Source organism: Leptonotus elevatus, chromosome 3 (genome assembly GCF_054856555.1).
Source record: "Leptonotus elevatus isolate MCC_2025b chromosome 3, RoL_Lele_1.0, whole genome shotgun sequence".
Classification (NCBI taxonomy): domain Eukaryota; kingdom Metazoa; phylum Chordata; class Actinopteri; order Syngnathiformes; family Syngnathidae; genus Leptonotus; species Leptonotus elevatus.
In genome coordinates this window covers 19,535,215-19,554,401 of record NC_141241.1, presented here as the reverse complement: position 1 = coordinate 19,554,401, position 19,187 = coordinate 19,535,215, and the positions used below count along the sequence as shown (strand labels likewise).

Here is a 19,187-nt window from a genome sequence, read left to right as displayed (position 1 = left end):
AAAATGACATCACAGTTGCTCAGGTCTCAGGTAACAACCAATCACAGCTCAGCTTCAGAAAACAGGTGAGCTGTGATTGGTCGTTGCCTGAGCCCTGAGCAACTGTGATGTCATTTTCGCTGGGCAGCAAGTGTCAAAATGGCCGCCTTCTGATATTGATTAAAAACGGCTGGATTTTGCTGCACAAATCATATTCCACACATGAAATACTAATCAGAATGTCATGTTTAGACTAGTGAGATCACATATAACATATTATTCCCCTTCATGTGTGTTTTGATCAAATGTAATACATTTAAAGAGTGCGGAAGGGGAAAAAAGTAATAAAAAATGTTTTTCGGTTCCTAGTGTCTCTTCACTAGAGGATCACATGTTTGATTACCTGCTGCCACGATATATGACAAAATTAACTCAGGTGCTCACAGCCCTGAGGCAAAAGTGCTGCTAATGGCGTCAAACCCGTCATTGACCAGCACCGCTTGGCCTCTGCCAACAGACTTCTATAGACCCTTTAGTTGCGTAAATACTGGACTAGCAATCTGGGCCCGCCTCCAAGAGCGGCGTAGCACTAAGAGCGGATTCATGAGTCACGCTCTCAAACAGACGTCAGCCCCAACTCTTGGCGGCGAGCAGACTCAATGCAGAGAGGGAAAAGTTTTGTTCCGCAGATTTACATCACATGTTAAATCAAGTTTATTGAGGAAAAATAGAGTCGCTTTTGTTTGCGCAAAGTTGGATGTTTTGACAAGCTTGATTCATTGGGACAATTGGTTCAGGTCTGAAGAAACAAAGCACGGCTTCGAGCCAAAAGGCAGGCCGCTCTAAACCTGAGAGGAGTTTTACTAATGCAAACCATATTTAGCAATTGAACATTTTCATTACATGTACCAGAAAGCGTCTTGCTCGTAAATGCATTACTACTGACAAGCAGTATGCGCGCAGATTTAGAACAGAATTCCACATTGGGATGTTTGTAGAAACAGTCAACATTCCAGTTGCAGCAGGACAACATATGCTGAGATAAGGTCTTTTTTTTTTTTTTTCTGATGTGTGCTGGGTATTGGACGCATCATGAAGCTGTCATGACAAAAACTCAAGAGAAAACATTTAAGACTAAAACCAAAAGAGAAATACACCCATGGCAGTAAAAGATAGGGAGTGGACAAGATGAAAAAGGCCCAAGCCAAACCGTGTGAGCTGCAAGAGGAGAAGGAGCAGAGATCAGCTGAGACTGACAAAAACAGGAAGGGGTTATCTCTCCCTCGTTTTCCTACTGGAGCGCATCAGACAGTGAAAGCTACTTTGTGAACTCCCATTTGAAATGACAGGATGTGTGTAATTCATTACTTTCCATCGAGTCACACTGGCTTCATCGCACAGAAATTTCATAAGAATCTGCTTCAATTCTATTTTCGAGACATCAATTTTGACTTGAGATTGGTGTCTACAAAAGTGTAAAGACATTTTCAACTACCGTGCTAAGTAGGCAAAAGTGACCTCCGTCTTGATAAATCCTGTGATATTAGCATTTTTACATGTTTCGATCTGCGTGTCACGAGGCTTTCTGTGCATGTTAACACCAGGTCGGAATAAATAATGTCAGATGTAAACAGTTGACCAAGAACTTCAATCGGAATGATTTCAGCCAGCACCCTGCTATAGTTCCTTGGCACCAAGATGCCACAAGGTGGTGGCAAAACACAACCTTTGTTTCGTTGAAGCTCCTCAACGCACTTCAACAGAGGACCGTAACACCTACATGCCAGATGTTTCTTGTGTGGTTTTTTTTCACGGTTGGATCGGATTAACTGCATTTCAATTCATTTCCAATGGGAAAAACGTATTTGTGTGAAGGAGTAAATTGAGTTACAAGCTTGGTCATAGGACAAATTCGACTCTCAAACCGATGTACCACCGAATTTTCTTACGGGATTTAACATAACGATATAACCATGTAACTTTTACCGGTACGTTTACATTAATTTGAAGACGTGAACAAAATTCAGCCAATGTCTGGTGTCTCTTGTTCTTCTCGCATTCATCTTCTCTTAACACACATCTTCAAGGCTGGTCAAAAAAAAGCCACAAAAATGAGATTTGTGCGCCTTTAAAGACATTACAGATATTCAACTTAAGTGCAAATGCAAAGTAAAAGTAGCTACTGTGTTGCATTTGTGTCACAAAAAGTTAACACTGTAAAATGGCATTTCACTTTCAAGCAATCAGTTCTGCATTGAAAATATGTATCAAACAAGCCTTTTGACTGAATTGCTTCATTTCATCATTTTGAATGCATGTCACTGACTTGATCTTGGTTGGAAATGTTTGAAACTGCTCAAATTGAACGCCTGCGTGGTTGTACATTATGGAATTCAACCAACCCCTACACACAAAAACATTGGCCACTAAAGTTGAACTGATTCTCTGCATGTGTACTTTTTCCATAACATGCATTGTTCATTATAGTATGTATGCGCTTGGTCAGAAATGTTTGGTCTTGTTGCCTAGGCAACCCAAAGCCGCGTTTCACACAATACATCTATTAACACCCCCCCCCGAAAACCCCCTCCCCACCCCCCACGCTTTCTTTGAACCTAAGCACATTTCGAACTACAAACAAAAGAAAATGCACCTTCAAAAACCAACCATCCATTTTCTGTCCTAATTAGGGGCACGGGGTGAGCTTGAGCATATCCCAGCTGAACTGGTCGCTAGCCAGTCGCATATAGACAAACAACTATTCACACTCGCATTCACAACTACAGACAATTTAGAGGCTTGGCTTAATAAACATGGAAGAAAAACGTCTCCAAATATTGACAGAGTTGCCAGATTTAGCTTTGCAATTCTGTCAAAAGCTCCAAAATGTTATGAACATTTGTTTAATGGAGGCACTTGAGTTGATCCATGGAAAGTAAAACACATTCAATCACATACTTTGAGTGTCCTTCAGACATTTAGTGCTGTTTTACAATACCTGAAGTGGGTCTTTAAATAACTTCATTGGTCCAAATTGCACCTCTGTTAATGTGGTCTGAAAGAAGAAGAAGAAAAACAGGATCATTAGATTTAAAACATTTTGTCAATCGTTACATTCACACGAGCTTTTAAGTCTAACAAGGCTTACACTGTATACAAATCTGTACAGTATAAATACTGTTTATATACTGTACAGTACTTACTACATGCATAAATATACATATAATGTACATACATATCGCTGGCATCGGGCCAAAACCTTGTAGCCTCCAAAACCGTCACTTTTGAGATAATCAAAAAAACGACATGTTTGTTCAAACTTTAACATTACATTATCAAAAAGAGCAAGCCATTTTCAACATGTCAATAGATTGTAAAAAATAATTGACAGTTGATATCGATTTTGGGGGAATCAAAATTTTACCAAATTGTGACATGAAATACCAAAAATTCTTTGAGCAGTTGAAGCCTTATAATTGCTTATATTTGCCACATAACGCCAGCAAAGCATAACCTTTCTACCAGTTCAAATGAAGGTCCTCAACTCACTTCAACATAGTTCCTTGGCACCAAAATTCTTCTTAAGTCTAAATGAAGACCCGCAACTCACTTTCACATCGATTTTTAAGATCAATATGCCACAAGATGGTGATCCAAACTTTAGTCTGAATGACGCTGCTCAACTTCCACACAGTTTGCTGGGCCACAAAATGCCGGCAAGCACAACTTTTACCCTCACTGTGTGCGTAAACTTGATTATTGTAGCTTTAATAGCTTTGATAGATATTAAATGTATTTTTTTTTTTAATCATCATCAAACGAAAACTTCACATTTATAAGATCCCATTCAATACACTTAACCCTATTAGAACACAATCTTTGTCTGCAACAAATTTCACTTCCTTTCTGCTAAATGGAACCCAGCTCAGGGGTGAGTAACCATAGCAACCAAGCCCCTTGTGGACGGCGATCCCACTAGAATTCCTCTTCTTCGTAAACAATCTACACATGTGGAGCAGAATAGAGGGAGGAATTTCAGAGCATGCCGGGCAGCCGTAAATCACTTCTTGCTGAACTGTAAGCCTTTTTGCCGACTCAATGACACAACAAAGGGGAACAAAGCTGATTAGGCCTCAGTGTAGCACCACTGACGTCATTCTGACACTGGGCCGTTTGTTGGCGTCCAAGTAGTAGCAGTAGTATGACGCTGTGGGACCAAAGTGATGCCCTGTGATCATCTGATCCCTCACAGACATGAGGACGTGGCCACATGATCAACTCGTGAACAGGGAAAATGTGTGTGTGTGTGTTTGTGTGTGGCTGTCCTGTATATGTTTTATTGCTTCTTTTTTTTTTTTTATTATGTGAATTGGGTCACCATGGTCATGAAAGCGATCTTCCTCTGTAAATGTTGCCTATCTGAAAGTGTTGATTGATTAGAATTCATAGCATCCTGCTTGGGATTGAGACAACGGAAGTAGTGAAAGCAATTAAGATGATTTAATTGAACACTTCTTGCCCATTAAATGTCACTAAATAAGGGCAGAGTAGCATTATAATACATCGCGTACAGTGAGAAGTCCAAAGTCCAAATATCGGTCTACAAATATTGGGAATAAAGGTAAAACATCATCAGAAAAATAAATACTCATTAAAAATTCTAATTAAGTACAGTAAAAATGTATTTGTAGTTTGTTTGAGATTTAAATGACGGAAGTATTAAGATGACTCAAACAATTCCTGGCTAGTAACTATCACTAAACCAAGGCAAAATGCTAACCTGTTTTTTGGAGCTGCGCTGTGATTGGTTGTTACCTGAGACCTGAGCAACATTGATGTCATCTTCAGTTGACAGGAAGTAGCAATATGGCCGCCCCCTGAGATGGATGATAACGGCTGGATTTTGCTGCGTAACTCTTATTCCTCAAATGTAATATTAATCAGAATGTCATATTTAGACTAGTGAGGTCACATATAACATACTATTGTCAAGAAATGTTTAAAGTTGACTTCCACTTTAACCGTATTAAATATTAATGTCATTTTGCCTTGGTTTAGTGATAGTTACTGGCCAGGAATTGTTTGATTAAGTCGTCTTAATGCTTCCGTCATTTGAATATCAAACAAACTACAAATACATTTTTACTGTACTTAATTAGAATTTTCCAAGGATATGTATTTATTTATTTAGTCCACTAACGCAATATTAACCAAAATGCCATATTTAGACTAGTAGGGCTGTAAAGAACATATTATTTAAAAAAAAAAATGGGGTTGACTTCCCCTATAAATATATTTTTGTCCGTGGTTGTATAATTACCGTCATGTTGAAGAACGGCAAAATGTCGGCCACAATGTTAGGTACACCAAGCTATGAAACATGACACAAGAGCTGTCAAAAACCCCACCTTCACTAACTTGATGAGTCTTATGTTAATTGACACTCCCCAAAAAACTAGTAATTTAGCATGTTGTGGTTGGAGAAGTGTACAATTCTCTATTTATGGCAGAAATGGACCGAGCCTTGCCGCAAACGGCAGAAATCCATGAGGAATTGACATCTGTTTATTTTTCCACTCCATGTATTTAACAAACACCACATAACCTGGTCTGGCGAAAGTCTACTAGCTTAATGCTAACACACAAAATGACATAGGCTACAGGCATCAATTACTGTATTTGTGGTCAAGCAATCAGAGATTGCAGGAGTGCTACTGGGATGTGTTGGATTCTTTGAAAAAAAAAAAAAAAGTCTGTGGTGCTCTTCAGTGGCCTTTGTAGGCCTTTGTCAGAGCTTGCCCGAAAAACAAAGGCACATTTTTTTTTAATCAACTGGCCACGTTAAAAATAAAGGCCTTTTATTCACAACTACTTTGAGTGCCTCAGCCTCTTCTTTTTTGTTTTTCCTTTTAAGTGTTTTACTGCATTTGTGGATTTTCACTATTCTCAGGCTGGCTCGAACCCCATTGCCCGTGAATAATGAGGAATATGCAAATTTGCTAATGCCAAACCACAAATAAGTGGGGAGTCACTGCTGGATCATACCAGCAAATGGTTATAATATTTTGGCCATCTATTTTATCACACTTCTAAACCACTGCAAGCTACAATTTCAATTACAAACAACACAATAATAATAAAACACCTCTGACACCCAATCTAGAGTGAGCATTATCATTTATGAACTCCTGAAGAAGAATGTCATGAGATTTAACACAATAATAACATTTTACATTGATTCACCAATGAAACTTGATGCCAAAGGTATATCAACAAAGCATTCATGAACTAAAATTCTACAAAAAGAGAAATTTCAAACCAGCAAATATCGGCTCATGCCAATTATTTGCCCACACATTTTAACAGTCCAAAACCTGTGTGCAGACAAGACCACTTGACGCGGTTTGTTGTGCTTATCGAGGTCAGAATAGAGGCTGTACTTTCCCTGTTGTCACATTTGATTTCGATGACGTTGACCATGCATGTCAGAACAAATAACTCGGCCATCAGCTTTATGAACTATGACTAAAGATTCCAACCAGTCATTCATTTTTCCTGGAGATGTGAAGCAGAACATTCTCTCCTGCACATGCAACCGCTGGGTAAATGTCCCTGATGGAAGACAAACCCTCTCTCTCTCTCTCTCTCTCTCTCTGAGAATCCAGTTTTGTTTTTTTCCCCTGATGTCGATTGTTAGGGAATTAGCTGAGGTTAAGGCCTTGACGTAAGGAGTTTGGCCACAGGGCTTCGAGCTAGCTGAGGCCTAGCAGAGTGCAAATACGCCTTCTCCACTCTATGAGTCTTCCTTCTCTAACACACACTGACGTGACCATTACAACTGCAGCTGCTGTGTGCCCCCACAAATCCCCCCTGACAGACACACACTGCACATATATGCAGTGTACACAAATGCTGTGTGTACTAGTGCAGCACTGTGTAATGAATCAGCCAAACGTTTGCATCCCGTCAACATCACACTGGCACTCAAGCAGAGACAAACAAGGCGCAGGAAGTGAGCAAGCGAGCATGTAGGCCAGCGGGCAGGCAGTCCAAACATGGCGAGCGCCATGCCACACTCGTTCGTGCATGGCGCAGGAACAACTCGAGTGTAAGAAGTTGGAAACATTATTTATGATATACTTATGTAGGGGAAACGCTAAGCTTTGTTTTAAACGTTAACAGGAAGAGATGGTTTGAAGCCTCTTTTTGCTGATTGTGAGTCGAGTTGAACTCACGGCCGCCATACAGTGCTCGAACCTCAAGTCTGCGCTTGCAAGCCGAAGCAGAAAATTGACCGAACATCGGCTCTTTTTTTGAAAAAAATTGTTCGTGTAGTCATTTGCATCTCATCCATTTTGAGAAATAAAAAAACTAAAACAAAAAAAGAAAAAACTCAAAATAGTTGCTCTATCTTAAGAAGGAGGAGGAGGAGGAGGAGGAGGAGGAGGAGGAGAAGAAGGAGGGGTAGGAGAAGAAGAAGAATGAGAGGAAGATGATGAAGAAGAAATAGATTTTTGATTTTGATTTTGAAAAATTACATTTATTTGCCGCACTTATTTACATTCTTTTCATAACACACAGCTCGGCAAGCGCAATTAAATAAATAGATAAAAAAATAAAAATAAAAATAAAATGCTTTTACATCAGAACATCACTAAAACATAGCACACTGCCCCGTTAACAGTCCACATCTCACAAAAGCTATCCAAATCTCCTGCTCTCTTGTAAAAACTAAAATCAATAAAGAGTCTGGACTTTATCAACTTTTTGCATAGAACCGTGGGATCGACTTCTGCCCCATCGTCAACTTTCCTTTTACGGGACAACCACACACCCATCTTGGCCTGGCTCAAAACAAAGTTTAAAAAGGAGAGGAAGAAGAACGAGAAGAAGAAAGAGGGGGAGGAGAAGGAGGAGAAGAAGACGAAGAAGGAGAAGGAGAAGGAATAGAAGGAGGAGAGGAAGGAGAAGAAGTAAGAGGAGAGAAAGAAGAACAAAGAGGAGGAGGAGTAGAAGAAGAAGGAGGAGAAGAAGAATTGCAGGTGAGTATCAGCTGACTTTGGCTGAGAGGCGGGTACACACTGGACTGGTCGCCATCCAATGGCATGGCACATATAGACAAACAACCATTTACACTCACATTCACACCACGGGTCAATTTAGAGTCTCCAATGACCCCAACATGCATGTTTTTGGAATGTAGAGTAGCTGCAGTCGTAGTAAGTGTGAGCCAGACACGCTAACTACGAGAACACTGTGCTGCCCTGTTAGAAAGTTCGATTATTTTTTGGAGTCACTCAAGGCTGAAGGCATAAAACTTGACAGTATAACAGTAAGCTTCCAGGATAAGAACCGACCTTGAATCTGCACAGCATGGGTACAATTCAATGTTCTTTTAGTAACTTAAGTGAGGTACTTTTGATTTCTTTGCTTTGCTTTTAAGCGTCTTAAATTATTTTGTTTGTAAATGCGTTACCTTTAATTATGTGAAGCACATCGAGTTACTCTGTGTATGAATTGCGCTACATAAATAATGCTGGCTTGCCTTGATATTTTCCCACGTAAATAATTGAGATGCCATTCATCTGTTTCAATACCCCCGCAGTTAATGAAATAATTGAATTAAAAAATAATAATAATAATAATAAGAGTAATAAAAACTGAAAAAAGAGGGAATGTAAACGAAATAACTGGTTTTATAAAGCCTAATTAAGATAAAATCACACACTGTAGTAATCATGTGTTAATGTGTGCCTTTAAGAGGTGTGGCCTGCTGAGTGACGTCATCTCAGATTGGTCAAATATCACACGGTTATTTTAGTTATTGCCTATGCTTCATTTCAGCGTTTGGCTGCCTCATTGAATAAATATCTCAAAGTGCATGTTTTGTTTTTTTCCCCACTCAAGTGGCATCTTCATTATTAACTCTAATTTTAGCTCCCAACACACACACACACACACACACACAAAAGGACTGCATACTGATGTCATCTGAGCTGCCGAGTTGCTCCAATCACCATCAAGATTTCCTCACAATCATCTCCCGCTACTTCTCACTGTATTTACATAGCAGAGCTCCCTCTGACCCTATATCCTACTCCTTTTGTATCCGGTCCTATGGATCCCCTCATATTTCTCCTCTTCCTCATCCCTGTCCTCCTCATCTCAGTCTGGACTTGCCCTCATAGACGCACACATCCACGCTGTGCCATACATTCTGGGAGAGTGGCTTTCCACTAAAGAGAAAAACAGGAAATTGGATGACATTGTTCAGTGCGCCGACATCAGCAGTGAGAGATAGAATGAGTAAACAACTTCCTCCAACCCAGAGCTGGGACCAGGATGAAGGGAATCTTGGGATGCCCGCCCTCCTCGTGCGGGAAAACGTATGTTGCTGCTCTGTGGACTGATCAACACAATGTTTTATTATGCCACAAGTCTTATCTAGCAGGCATGTGTCTAGTGGCCTCGTGGACCCTAAAAGTAGCAGCATTGTGCCAACTACTGGTTTTGCCTTACCAGTAACTCAGTAATTCAATACCACTTTTTTTCAGACCGATACCAATACAAGTAGCCACCGATACCAAGTACCGATACCACTGGTATTTCTGATTCATCACATTTTCCAAGAGCAGAAAAAAAATACAGATAATTTAACAAGCTGGACTTAGTTATTCTTTTAAATGTAATGGATATTTTTTACGGAAACACAACGCTCCATCAGTTTGGTCCTGAATCTTTTTACATTTGATCATATTTCAGGGTATAGATAGTCGCGACCCGTCTTGTGGCTGTTTTATGGTCAGGAAAAAAAATATTGGAATTTAGAAGAGCAGAAAATTTATATCAATTTAGAATGATTTATTGGAATATATTGGACTTTCTTTTAAATAAATATGAACGACATTGATTGTTATGTCAGTGTCATTTTTTTTCTTTTTTGCGAATGTCAGCAACCGATATATAAATTGAGAACAAAAGTCATGTAACTGTTTGTAGGACCAGGTGTCACAATTTTATTTTGTTGTTGTTTATGTTGTTTTTAAAATACATTATTTTGTAATCAAACGTAAAAATAAGACTTGCCTTCTTTCTGCTCTTTTTCATTCAACATCGAAGAATACGGTTTCATCTTATATTGTCATTTTTCTTTTACAAATGAATGAAATAAATGATGATCAAATCAAATTAAAATGCTTTTCTTAAAGCCATTCTGCCATTTAGTTGATATCCAATTTAAGGTTGATCTACTTTGTCCTCACTAGTAGGACAACTAAAGACATTATACAATTTTAAAAGTTATCTAGTGGTTCCCTTATTAGCATATAGATGTCAACTAGTGCACAGTTTTGCCTTACTAGTAAGATGTAGTTGTCCAACTCGTGTGCAGAAATGTCATGCAGTAGTGGAAAAACATTACTAGTAAGGCACTGTCCCGCTACTAGTGCACCTTAGTTGTTCTATTAGGACGCTGAATTGTCTTAGCTGGATATCAAGGGTATTAAATAAATGCTTTGGTAAAGCCGTGGTGGCGGACGGACATTCGGACAACACGTCAGCAGCATATTGGAGAATGACGCGCAAAGGTTTGCCCGAGCCGAACGGATGTCTGCAAAATGGGGCCCCCCACGGCAGACTGGGCCCCCCACGGCAGACGGGGCCCTACGCACAATGCATGATCTACATGCAAGGAGCGGCAACTCTGCACCCACCCATTAGTACGTGGCGATCTTTTCACATAGACCTGCAACAGGGCAAGCAACCCATGTAATGGGCCCAGAGCTTAAGGGGACCCCGAGAGACGGCCGACAATGGCCCATATCAGTGACAATACAATGGCACTGCAACAACGTGCCAAGAATGATGACAAGTGTGAATCCAATACGGATGAATCAATGTTCCTTATTAGGTGTAATTAAGGAGAACACTCCTGGGCACAGGTGCGGGGCGTACATCATGTACCAGAAAGACAGACTGCTCGCTCACACCATGCGCAGAAAATAAAAGAAATCAAAATGGCACAGTACGACACATCAGCCTCGCCACATGCTGAGCTACCCGCACACGGCCCCCGTGCGCGCGTTTGTGTGTGTGTGCGCGCATGTTGGCTCAAACAGAATTATTCTCTTTCATGTGCAGCCACTTACGTTTGCTCAGAAAGCATCCATGGGAATGGCCAAGAAAACTCAATCACAAGTCCGTCACATGCACACGAATACCTCATTTAATTCAGTACTTGTAGTTCTTTGAATACAACTCATTTAAGATTGCAAATTGTCATTATAACGCTAAGATACACTACTCACAAAAGATTAGGGATATTGATCTATTGGGTGAAATTTCAGGATGAACCTAAAGTGTACCAGAAGCTTTAGAGGTGAACCCAATTTGACCTTTAAACTTTTGAAAACTGCTCAATGTTTCAGTACCTTTTGCACTACTTTCTGTTCTCCAACAAGAAGCGGAACAGCGAAACTTCCGTCCATGATCTAACAGTTCTCTTCATCATGCTGCTCACATTTTGACATCATGAGACCATGACGACATCTAACAAAGGATCAACAGTACCTCGCCATTATGCAGCTTCCAACAGGATGTTCTCAGGAGGAAGTGGCCACTGAGTTTGGAGTGTGCAACAGAGATATACGTACAGTTGGAGTGACTGGAAGAGGCACAGAAAGGCATAGGGGTGGGCACCCTTGGACATTTTTATGGATCAAACACAGTTATGCAAAAAGTAGTGAATATTGAACACTTTTAAATGTTCAAATTCAAATGTTTAAAGTAGGGATGTTCGATACCATCTTTTTTAGACCGATACTCAAATCTTCGGTACTCACGATATTGATACCAAGTGCCAATACCATTAGTACTTATGATACATAACATTTCCCCCCAAAAAACAATGACAGATTAAAAAAAATAATTAAATGACACATATATCCCAACTATAGCAAATGTCTTTCAAATTGAATGAAATTAATGGCAATTATATATTTTTTAATTTGCTCATAAAAGTCATTTTTCATAGAGCACACAATAAAAAAAATTAAAAATCCATTAATAAAATGAAACAAATAATCCAGTGGCCAGGAAAAAAATCGATATTAAGAATATCTATGTTATGACATATCTATGTTAAGAATTCCTCAAGCTGTTTAGTGTGTGACGTTTAATTATATCTTGTTTTGAAATCCATGCTTTTAATTTGGAAGGCTGCTCTGTATAGGAATTAGTAGACATAAAACCCAAAGGGAAATGAAAAAGCCACATTACAAATATAATGTAGTGTGTATAAGAGCTATAATTAGCATCTGCGAGGGCCGTAACGGCACCGTTTTACTTTTAGCACTGCAGCGCGACGACGTTAACGAGGCAATTAAGAACGCGGCAATTAAGAACGCGGCAAACGTAAACGAGGCAATGAAACACGGCGAAGTTACGTACTTACTTCAACCCAGTAATGCACACTGAAATGGCGCTGCCGGAAGTAATGAAACGAACAAGTGTTACCTCATAAGGGGAGCACACAGGAAACAAACGAGTCGGAACAAAACTATCGTTCCCCCCCCCCAGTCTTTCCGACAGTACCTGACCGAAAAATGGCCACAAGAGGTTTTGAACCACTGCTGGAAAATATCAATGATGTCATTGATTAACCATAAAAGCATTAAAGTAAATACAAAATATACATGGTTAAACGTATACACCCACTCACTGAGCTGATTAGTTATCAATCAATAAACAAAATCACACAGACGACAATCTCTGTGACGTAGATAATATTGTTAGTGGTTTTTCACCTTATTTGTTTATGCCTCTTAGCAATGCACGAGGTACTCGTTATTAAATGATTAAAACCCTCAATACAAACCTTCTCAACAAGCACAATCTTACTAAAGTCCTTAAGAGCAAAGCATCCCGCTTGCAAATAGCAAAGAGGTGCTTGTCTCTTCTATTGGCTATGTTCCATGCATTCACTTTCTCCCTCTTATCTTGTTCAGGGTCATGGGCGACTTGGAGCCCAGCCCAGTTGAGAGGCGGGGTAAAGCCTTGACCAGCCACATAATAAAATTTGCATACTCCATTCTTCAGAAATTGCTGCGCGGATGTTACAGAATGAAAAATGTGTAATTTTGTTTTTAATATAAACAGACAAGTAAAGATTACAGTTACTTTGAGCTGATTTGCATAGAACACAAAAGTTGCCTTTGGCATATTCAGTTCGAAGGTAGCAATGGTCTGTGTGTCGTTTACATGGCGACCCCCCATCAGAAGATTTATGCTGAGTCACAAGCCTAGCTAAGGGAAACGAGGCCCCTGTAGCTCAGTTGGTCCTTGAAAATTTCGTGGTTTTTTTTGTTTGTTTTTTGCTCTGTGTTTCTATGTCTACCCCTCTCAGCAACTTAACAAACCCACTGAAATGGCTTGTTACAGTCCAAAAATGAACCCGGGTTTGACCCATAAAAGCTGTGTTCTAAATAAATCAATTGTTTGACTGACCCCACACTTAACATTTTTGTACCTGAGACCGAGAGAGTCACTGCAACACTAAGAAACTTTCAGTTAAAAGCGGTATTTTTATGCCTGAAGGAAGACCACATTTCCCATGAGGACAAGCGCATTGCGTTGTTTTTTAGGGGCCAATGTTGATCCTTGACTGTCCTTTCAACCGGATAGCTTACCTTTTTCTTTTTTGTCTCAGACAAAACATTTCAATTGTTTTGCAGCTTCTGCCAGGAAAGCAGTAATCATGCAGCGACATTCAAATTGACTTCCGTCTTTGTAACAAATGGGGAAAGGAGGGAAGTGACGTATGTCATAAAGCAGTCAGCACATTTGTAGTTTTTTGTGTGGCAGTGTTCCTACCATCCTCCTCAAAAGTTGCTTAGTGCCAGTAAAATGATACAGACCATGGCAAAAGTACTACTCAACTAGTTTTAAGTCGATGTTTCATCAGAAAAGTTATGAAAATATTTTAAGGTTGAAAAGTTCCTTAGTGCTACTTTAAAGCAAACTAAAGAAAATTGTGCATGCTTCAAGCAAGTTTGCCACTTCCAATTGAAGTGTACTTGAAAACTGACACGTAAAACACAAGAGAATTCAACACTGTATAATTCAACAGCAAAACGGTGGAAGACACCAGCTTAATGCCAACATAAAATTACCATAGAGGGTACGACCATAAAAAACATCTACTTTCTCTGCTATGTGGGGAAAATTAGAACAACAACTACTACAGTACTAATTGGGGACTTTCTGTGCCTCTTCTTCTTGCTCTTAATTATACGGCATCTCTTGCAGTCGAGCTCAGCGCTGCCTGGCATGTTACCGCACACTGAAGGCGTGCAACCCTAAAGTCAGACTTGACTTAAAAACTGAAAAATCTATCGATATCGAAAGTGATCAATTAATGGATTGTTCCGAATGTTCTCACAATACAACGCTGGCATGGGAACAGTTTTCCATGAGTTTCCATATATACTCAACACAAATATGGCCTTTTATTGTGGGCAGTCTAAGGCACACCTGTGCACTAATCATGGTATCTAATCAGCATCTTGATATGGCACACCTGTGACGTGGAATGGATTATCTCGGCAAAGGAGAAGTGCTCAATATCACAATATTTGGGAGAAAGGGTGATATTGTGTATGTGGAAGAAGTTCATCTCATAAAAAATGGGAGCAAAAACAAAAGTGTTGCGTTATTATTATTTTGTCGAGTATATATAAAGCACTCTTTTTTTTTTTTTTTGCATTATAAAAACCTGACAAATGAATATGGATGTGTAGATGTTTAATGTTACGTAGAGATTTTGTTACAAAATAAAGGCATTTCTGTGTTTTCAATGAAGATAACATTAAAAAGAAATACAGCCTCTTGTTATAATGTGGTTAAGTGCTAACCCCCAAATTTATTTACAGTGTGTTTCACGTAAAACATGAAATGTCCAAACTTTTGGATGGGAGTTTATGTATTAAAAAAAAAAAACTACTGGTTTCCACTGACATTTCCTTCTATTCCCAGTATGGCAACTTCTAAGCAGTCACGCTTAAGTGTGCAGACATGTTTACATACACATTGGGTGTATTTTGGGCAGAGCTGTGACCTTTATTCTGTGTTTGGTGACATCTCTCTGCCCTCACCAGATAGCGGCTCAGTTCAAGCATACGGTACATGAATATAAACACACTCATGTCACACAGAGGACTGAACTTGGCTTGGAATTCACTCCTGAATGACCTTGAATGACGTCTGAAGCTTTAAAATACAAGCTTGCAGAAAACTGGCAAGGTCACCTCTTTGTCAATCGCTTCACGCCACAGAGACGTCTGATTACTAGGGTTGCAAAGGGTTGGAAAATCTCCGGTCAATTTCTGGACTTTGAAAATTATTCTGGTTATAGTTTGTGGAGGTGGAGAGATATTTTTGCCCCTTTGCCGCAGCTTAAAGTAACAAAAGAAATGTATTTGCTCTAATCTGCAGTCAGTGCAGTAAACATGATCTAAATTATTGTTGATTTCATACCACGTACCTCTGATTAATTTAAATGAAATATTATATATATATATATATAATACAGTTGTGTTTGAACGTTTACATACTCTAAGGGTAGGTAGTCACTGTATGGTGAGAAAAATGGCTGAATGCCCATAAAATCCAAAATACTGTGGCAATTATTTTGGTATTTTAAGAGGTTCAAGTTAACATGATAAGAGATGTGCATGTGAAATTTGGTGATGATGCATTTTTGTGTCATGAAGCATTGTTTAGCTTTTGTACATTTACAGTTGTGCTCATAAGTTGACATACCCTTGGTTTATGTATTTATTAGTGCTGTCAAAGTTAAAGCATTAACTCATTATGATTAATGTATTAACGCAGATCAATCATGCTATTAACTCATTCACTGCCATTGATGGATATAGACGTAAAATAAAATCATTTTAACCATTTCTATTAGTTTAACATTTGTTCCACTTTTGTTAACAAGAGTATAAAAAACAAAAAAAAATGTTTTTGTACATTTAGAACGGATGTAAAATTTGTGATTAATTGTGAGCTACCTATTCAATTCAGGCGATTAATTACAATTAAAAATTGTAATCGCCTGATACGAAAAAAAAAGAAAAGATTATTAAAAATTAGGGGCGTCGGGCGATCTTTTTTCTTTATCGTAATTAATCGCATGACTTCACTAGTTAACTCACAATTAATAACACATTTTATATCTATTCTTAATGTACAATTACAAAAAATTCTAGGTTTTCATACTCTTGTTAACAAAAGTGGAAAAATAAATTAAACTAATAGAAATAGTTCAAATGAATTTTTGAGTTTGTTTTGACCACAGATGATCCTGTAGCTTGACAGTGGATGGTTACGTTAAAGGTAGCACAGGTTGTGTTTAAGCAATAAACACAACTACATATTTTAAAGTAAAGCTAAAAGACAATGCGATGCATATCGATAAATAGGGTGTAATACGATTCGAGGAGATTTAATTTTAAAGTGGAACTATTCGATTCGCTTTGATTTAGTGGGATTGTGATTTGATTCAATAGGGTACGACTGAGCTCAAATAAATATGATTAAATTAGTTTCTTGTTAACATACATTTTAGGGTTGTTTGATACCACTTTTTTTCACACTCATAATTACTCTTGAGTAGTCACCAATATCAATGCTAAGTACCGATACCACTAGTACTTTTGATACATAAAATTTCCCAAAAGAACAATGATAATTTTAAAGAATTACATATCCCAATAAAGCATTTTCACTTAAAATTGCACGAAATTAATGACAATTTTCTATTCTTCTAATTTCCATTTTCTGATCATAATACAGCCAGTTGACCACAATCGATACCTTCATCAGCCCGATACTGACACCTGGTATTGGTACTCACCCATCTCTAATACATATGAATGACCTGTCATCGTTTCAATAAAATACCATTTCAATACGTATCTCAAAATATTAAAATACACGCGGAAAGTTAACAACAATTTAGATTACAGACTGTTGATCCGACGTATAAACAAAAATAAAAATATCAAGCACCTGCATGCGGATAGCCTGAGCATACACACAGTGTTTGTGTTGTAATCTAAGCAGTGTGACTGCCTCTTGTATACATTGTACGTGACATTAAAGTCCACTCTGGGCTTGTGACACTGCCTGTAAGCCAGCCTGCATACCCTGTGCCCATAGTGGCGCCAGTGTATATGTGAGCGGCTGAGGCCCCCGGCATAGTGGCCGAGTGACGGGAGGTGGCGAGGGGTCTCACACGAGCCTATAGGGACATGAGAAGAGCCAGCGACACTCCATAAACACGGAAGACGGGAACACAAAATCCTGCATGCTTGCAGCAGTCCAGTACAAGTGAGGAGGAATTTTGGGGTTCTTTCAAAAAACTAATCAAGCATTAATGGGGTCACACACACACACACAACTGCAGACCATCTGAGACAAGCCAATGCATAAATGCCACAAAACTGCCCTTCAGTGCTTACATTGTTCAAATCTCTGTAATGCAATTTCTGCGGAAAAAATTCTCAGTAATGTGATTCATATCATTTGGAAAGCCCAAAATAAATCGTCCAGCAGTTTTCACTAGGCAAACACAAGACCCACCACGAAGACAAAGCTAAATGAAAGCTTTAAAAGTCTTTTTAAAAGTGAAAATAAACCGGTCAAATTCAAAATGTAAATAAAATTAAAAAACACCTTAAGGATTAAAAAAATCTTGAAAAATCAAGCCCTTGCATCCACGCTTAAATCCTGTGGGAATGAATGAAGGTTAGAATGTTTTGCATCTTTCTTGCTCACACATCACCACTACAAGTCCGTCACTGAAAGCCTAAGTTGTAATAAATTCCACTGAGTTGTTGCTAGGCTTTGAATGGCACAACTAGGGGTTGCTAGCCACCAGCTAGCACCACTTTTGGGGTTTCTCTCAACTGGTGAGCTCATCCGCGGCGTCACCTTCTCACTAGGGAGTTTAAATAGTACCACCGAGCTGTTCTGTAAATTTAGAAAATCAATTTTCAGGGTGTGGCATGCTGGATATCTCACTAAATGCTGTACATGCTAATACCCAAGTAAATGTCAATTGCATTGGATAGCCACTAATGCTAATGAAGGCACTCACGTATAGCGTTGTAGCTAAACTCCCCTGAACTGAAGTGGGGAAAAACAGATGACCACTCGAGCTACCCAGCTCAGTAAAACATGGTTGTCAGTATTTTCACGTTTTCAGCAAATATCTATTTAGTGTAATTTATTTAGAAACAAATCTCAGAATTCACTTCAAAGTAGCAACTTGAAAAGATTTTCCCAAAATGACTCAAAATGCTAAACCTGGTTAGAATGGCCACTTCACTACAACGCACCAGAAATTTAGAAAAAAAATCAGATGATGGTTCCTTTCGTCAGTCTTTCCTTGGGTCTCTTGTGGTCTCCCTAATTTGTTGGAATTTAGATGTTTCTGGGGTTGGTGAAAGATTCTAATTTGTAACCCTGTGGGTAGTAGTCGGTGTGTCTGGTCAGTGCTGGATTTCACTTTTCTTTCTTTTCTTTGATCCTTCCTCGGGTCTCCTGACAACTTCACGACTCTAGCGGGATTCTGAAGTCTTCGGTTTAGGTGAAGGGTATGGGATTTTTAATAGGTTTCAGGTGAATTAATCAAAACTAACAAACTCACACGCACGCACAAACACACACACATACACAAAAGAGAGCAATGATGATGACATTTTGAATCGGTAAGATTACCGAATGAACAATACTGAGCTCTCTCAAAAGAAGAAGAAAAAACGATCTTTTGTACAAAGGGTTTTGGTGTGATATCGTCTAAACAAAACCTGGTGCAAAAATGCCTTCACGTTCGCGTACAACAGTACAACTTGAATATTTTTCAACATACTGTATATGTCCTGTACCTTTTTTTTGGTCTGCTCCTTGGGGAAGCCCTTTTCCAAATGGTGTAGTTTCTGTTTAGAACATCCACCAATACGATAAGTTGTACGGGCCAACATTAAATACTATTTCTGAGAAGAGCAGTGTGGGCAGTAGATTAAGTCATAGCCTACACTGTATAATAGTGAACAACTGCTTTTCGTCCATTTATTCGCTCATTCCATATTTTTTAACGAAAATGCCACAAAAAATGGTGGCTACTTTTCACTGCGCTCTTGAAA

General features: G+C 39.0%; 1 protein-coding gene across 6 annotated transcripts in view; it reads right to left on the bottom strand.

Moving 5' to 3' along the window:
* The window catches only part of pde8a (phosphodiesterase 8A), a 63,671-nt gene that overhangs the window by 26,735 nt on the left and 17,749 nt on the right, over nt 1-19,187 (bottom strand). For 5 of the 6 annotated variants that reach the window (XM_086071301.1, XM_086071302.1, XM_086071304.1 and 2 more), the window contains exon 2: nt 2,978-3,034. In XM_086071301.1, coding sequence (XP_085927427.1) covers nt 2,978-3,034 — 57 coding nt within the window. Of the gene's footprint in view, nt 1-2,977; nt 3,035-18,929; nt 19,155-19,187 lie in introns of those variants that run through there. The other variant, XM_086071303.1, reaches the window with a different exon arrangement.